The 5,687-nt window shown below is 40.6% G+C and overlaps 1 protein-coding gene across 1 annotated transcript in view; it reads left to right on the top strand.

Annotated features, from left to right (window-relative positions):
- LOC107754488 (fibroblast growth factor 18-like) overlaps positions 1-5,687 on the top strand; it is a 28,544-nt gene that overhangs the window by 17,086 nt on the left and 5,771 nt on the right. Inside the window, exons 2-3 of the mRNA XM_016570957.1 lie at positions 4,393-4,432; positions 5,198-5,375. Of these exons, the coding sequence (XP_016426443.1) occupies positions 4,393-4,432; positions 5,198-5,375 (218 nt within the window). The remainder of the gene's footprint in view (positions 1-4,392; positions 4,433-5,197; positions 5,376-5,687) is intronic.

The raw sequence follows: 5,687 nt of genomic DNA, 5'->3' as shown, positions 1-5,687 counted from the left end.
TTTGGATGAACCAGCTGTGGCTATCAGAGCTGACTCAGCTGTTGGTAGCGGCCCCTTGGCCCATTCTGCTGAGACGGGATCTCCTCTCTCAAGCGAACGGGACAATATGGCATCCTCGGCCCGACCTATGGGCCCTGCACCTCTGGCCGCTCGACGGGAGCCTTCGAGCCTCCCAGAGCGAGTCTTAAACACAATTTCAGAGGCTAGAGCCCCATCTACGAGACGCCTCTACGCCTTTAAGTGGTATTTTTTTCTCCGCTTGGTGTCTAAACCGCGGCAAAGACCCTCATACTTCCGATTTGACAGAGGTGTTGTCATTTCTGCAAGAGCTGATGGATAAGGGACGCTCCCCATCCACGCTCAAAGTCTATGTGGCGGCTATAGCGGCCTCTCATGCCCCTATTGCGGGCCAATCGGTAGGCAGACACAGCGTGGCTATCCGCTTCTTAAGAGGTGCCAGGAGGCTGAATCCGCCTCATCCCCCTACCATGCCTTCATGGGATCTACCTACTGTGCTGAGAGCCCTGAAGGGCCCCGCTTTCGAGCCGCTACAGTCTGCCAACAGTCGGTCGCTATCACTGAAGACTGCTCTGCTTCTGGCACTGGCATCAGTAAAGCGAATAGGGGACCTGCAGGCGCTCTCCATTAGCCCTGCCTGCCTTGCAGGCCGGGATCCTTTCCGCTTGAAGAGACACGCGCTGCATAAACAGATCCGACAGAGAGCCCTTGGCCGTATCACGCTGAAGCTCTCTGGCATTAGTTCACCTGTTAGCTCTTGACCCCTGGGTGTTGAAGTTACAGGAGTACTCTGGAATGATTAACCAGGTCGGATGTGACCTCAGGAAGCTCAGCCCGCTGCCCCGCCCATTCTGGCGGGCTTTGGCGGGCTTCGTCGCCATAGGACGAAGCCCGACTAAACGCCATTGGTTAGTTTTTTATACACTGCACGAACCAATGGCCATGATATAAAAAAGGCTTCAGTTCAAGAGAAAAAAGGCTTTTTCCCCATAGCGTCTTAAGCAAGACGCAGTACTCGTTCCCGTATCTCAGGTAACAGAGGTCACGTTAGTAACCAAGTATGTTTTATTTCTCATAAGGAGGAATTTTAAGAAACTGCATTGTGAGACAATAGTGTCATTATTCAGCTCAATTTAGTCCAATGTTGTTTCAGTTTAGTTTAAATAATGCTCCGAACTCAAGCCAATGATTGATCAGATGTTTCTGTGTGTCGGGAAGCTCAAACAGTCTGTCTCACTGTGTTGAATCAGCCGACAAATGGTTTACTTTTAGTTGTCTCTGCATATTAGTGTTTTTACATCAGAGAAATTGCACAAGTCACCGTCAAGCGTTCCTCCGCTGGTTTCTGACGTTTGAGTCCGCAGCAGGCGTTAGTCCCGTAGGGGCCTGTGGTCTCCTCGTTGGCTGTCATAACATCGGACTTTTCACACTGACTTATGTTGAGCAGACGCACTGATCCGTCCTGCGGGCCTGTTCGATTTCAAAGTGGCGGTCCCCTGCCAGAACAGGGCCTGTGGTGATGGAGAAGTTTACTGTGGGCCCTTCAGCTGCAGCGCTGCCCTCATCCACTTGCTCTTATACGCTTAAAATCTTACTCACACCCACGACCTTCCAAGTTTCCATGAAAATGTGAGTTATGCTTCAAATGTCAGGCTTTTCCCTTTTCCAACAACATGTGGCGATTAAACCAAGAAAGGAAAGCAGTTTAGAATTGTCATTAAATTAAAATTCACATCATCCATCTTCTAAATGCATGCTATTGTGAACAATTTATCTGTGCATGTTTCATTTTTAAAAAATAGTGTTTTAACCTTGTTTAATCAAAACCCAGTTAAAGGGTTAGTTCACCCAAAAATGAAAATTAGCCCATGAATTACTCACCCTCAAGGCATACTAGGTGTATATGACTTCCTTCTTCACTCAGCGGGTGTTGCATGCATGTGAAATAAAGCACATCCATCCATTAAAAAAAAAGTGTCTCACATGGCTCCGGGGGGTGAACAAAGGCCTCCTGTAGTGAATCGATGGAAAATAGCCATATTTAAAACGTAATAATCAATTTAATCTAGCTTGCGCTCACTGTTGTACATGGTAGCAGCTCCGGGCGGATGACATAGGACGTCGGCGTTGCGCATGCGCCGCTCAGAAGTGACGAACGCGGAAGCGCAGGGGAGAGATCAAAACAAAACAACGGTCATGAATTAGAAGTACAAAACAAGGATTTGTAAAGAAGAATGTCGGAGGATTTCGATATAAGCCAAGAGGAGACTGGTTTTCCTTTGCTAAAGTAAGGAAACTTTGCTTCCTTTTCTCCTCTAAACAAACGTTGTTTTTCACGAGACTCACCGGCGCATGCGCAACGCTGACATCTTACATCATCCGCCCGGAGCTGCTTCCGTGTACAACTGTTGGCGCAAGCTAGATTAAAGTGATTATTACGTTTTGAATATGTATATCTTCTTACAAAAACGCATCGATTCACTACAGGAGGCCTTTGTTCACCCCCGGGAGCCGTGTGAGGCACTTTTTATTATGGATGGATGCACTTTATTTCACTTCTTTTGGACTGATGAACTGCAACACCCGCTGACTGCCATTAAACAGCTTGAAAGATCAAAGACAATTTTTAATACAACTCCGATTGGATTCATCTGAAAGGAAGTCATATACGCCTAGGATAGCTTGAGGGTGAGTAAATAATGGGCTAATTTTCATTTTTGGGTGACCAATCCCTTTAACAAAAATATGTTCTAAGAACGTTTTGTTAATGTTCCTATTAAATTTATGAAACCGTTTTTTTTCTGAATGTTCTCTTGATGTCCATTTTTTAAATGTTTTTTTTTTTTGGTTATACAAACGTTTGAGAAAACATTAAAGGGATAGTTCACCCAAAAAATGAAATTATGTCATTATTTACCTCACCCTTATGTCGTTCCAAACCCGTATGGCCTTAGTTTGTCTTCAGAACACAAATTAAGATATTTTTGATGAAATATGAGAGTATTCTTACCCTCCATAGACAGCAACACAACTGACATATTCAAGGCCCAGAAAGGTAGTAAAGACATTGTTAAAATAGTCCATGTGACATCAGTGGCCTTGAACGTGGTAGTTGTGTTGCTGTCTATGGAGGGTCAGAAAACTCACGGATTTCACCAAAAACATCTTAATTGGTGTTCTGAAGATGAACAAAGGTTTTACAGGTTTGGAACGACACAAGGATTTTAATCCCAGCATTTTCATTTTTGGGTGAACTATCCCTTAAAGGGAATGTTCCATTTTTTTCATTTCGCAAATAATATGGGAAAGTTACTTTTGAATGTTCTCTGAACATTCTGAAAAAAGTAGTTAGTAGCAGCATTTGAAAAAAAAAGACGAACATTGAACAAACATTTTAGAAAAAAATATGTTCCATGAACGATGTATAAATAATTTTTTTGTGCTACTGTTGGGAACGTTATTAAAGACCAGATAACTTGAAAGACCAAATGAACATTTTATTAACACTACTGGAAGAATGATTGTTCATCATTACTGGATCTTCTGGTGAAAATGACATATGGTGACATATGCAGGACTTCTCCAATCATTTAGTCCATCTAAACCCCACCCTTGTCTGAGTGCCACACCCACATCTTAACAGCCAATCAACAAACGATGCACAGTCCAAGTCCCGTCCTACAATTTTACTTTTTCAATAATGGACGCTTTTCACAAACTGTGATGATGCATTTCCACAGGTATTATCATAAATCTAGCAAAGATTTTCATATTTTCATTTTTTTTTTAATGTATGTACATTTATTACACTGTATTTTTTTGTGTTTATTACCTTACTATTAAATTACAGAAAACGGTCACCTACACATGAAAACTTTCTGTTCTGATTGGCCAATGGCAACATTTCTGTTGTCTTATTGTATAATGGCCAAAGAATTGCATAATATCCCTGACGGCTTATTTTTATAGTGATGTACTAGTTTAATTTCTCTTGAATCACTCTGTGCTCTTTTTCTTGCCACATTGTAAAATAATTTAACTCAAATCATTATTTCATATTCATGTATTTTATATTTAATAAGCACATTGTAAAAAAAAAAGATTGGAATTTTAAATAAACCCTTCTAGCCCGACATAAGACCCATGTCTTATTTTTTTGATAATGAGTGTCTAACTCTACATAATCCTTTACATAAACTATGATACTCAGACTGGAGGATGAGTCAAGCTCTTAAGATGTTCATTTTAACTTCACATTCCCCATAGAACTGATCCGTCAGCAGGGCTTTGGGATGCTGGGTGGAATTGTTTGTGTTACCATGGTAACACTCACCTGACCTTGTTTGCTCTCTCTGTCTTTCTCTGGCTCCTCAGGTATATCCAGATGATGCTGGTCATGTGTAATCCTCTACAGGCGAGTTAACCTGAAATCAAAATAACCTGTTTAATGGGCATTCCTGGTCTTGTTGTGCATGATTCAATCAGTGCATGCTATTTCAAATATATTTGTCTTTGTCTTCATAATCCTACACCAAAATAGTCTGACTTAATTAATGTGGAAAGTTTACAAAAAGGTTCAATTCGTTAGCATTAGTTAATGCATTAGCAACTATGAGAAATACATTTTTACAGCATTAATTAATCTTTATGTTACACCATGGGAAAAAATCCATCTATTTCAACTATGTAAATTCAGTTTCTGACTTTAAGTATAACCAACTTGGTTGTACAAGTCATTTCAATTCAAATTACATTAAACCAACTTAAAAATCATGTGAAATGGCATATACCTTCATATAGCAAAAGTTAAAATTCACTGAAATGGATTATGTTGAAAAACTAAGTGACTTACTGATCATTTAATTTTTCAGTTAACATTTTTTGTTGTTGTTGTTTGTTTGGTCAGTTCACAGTGCATTAGCTAAAGTTAATATTCAGCTTTTGCATTTAACAATATATAGCAAATGTTGAAATTAACAAACTAAGATTAATGAATTCAGTACAAGTACTATATAGTAGTTAACTAATGTCAACAAATTAAACCTTATTGTAAAGTGTTACAATTATTTTAAATTGTCAGATGAGTTCAGAATTGTTTTCACAATGAGTTCGCTTGAGAAAAATGTCAGAATACATAAGGGGAAATAAAGACTGGATGTGTGTGGTCTGTTGCCTGCAGGTGTTTGGAGTGGACGGGGTGAATTTCAGCGTGCACGTGGAGAATCAGACTCGTGTACGAGACGCCATGAGCCGGAGACATCATCGCGTGTACCAGCTTTACAGCCGCACCAGTGGGAAACACGTCCAGGTGATCGGACGCAAAATCAGCGCCCGCGGAGAGGACGGAGACAGATATGGTAACAACACATAAGAAAGACCACACACACACACAGGAAACAGGAAAAGACAAAGACTCTGATACTGCTGATACAGTGATTCACAGACAGAGAGAAAAAAAGCCAATGAATTCTGTTTTCTTGTAGGTTTTTGTTGACAGTCACATCATTACAGTAATATAAACCTATTATCTTAGATTTTAGCCACATCACCATAATTCCCACTGGTGTCAGTTCCAATATCTACAAAGAATCGCACATTTTCATACTCTAGATATCAGTATTGGTGACTGGAAATCCTCAGTCAGTCAATCAGTATCTTCGTTTACTCCC

The sequence above is a fragment of the Sinocyclocheilus rhinocerous genome, unplaced genomic scaffold, assembly GCF_001515625.1.
Source record: "Sinocyclocheilus rhinocerous isolate Xijiao unplaced genomic scaffold, SAMN03320098_v1.1 scaffold50, whole genome shotgun sequence".
Taxonomy (NCBI): domain Eukaryota; kingdom Metazoa; phylum Chordata; class Actinopteri; order Cypriniformes; family Cyprinidae; genus Sinocyclocheilus; species Sinocyclocheilus rhinocerous.
Note: the sequence above shows the minus strand (reverse complement) of the source record. Positions and strands in the feature narration are given on the sequence as shown.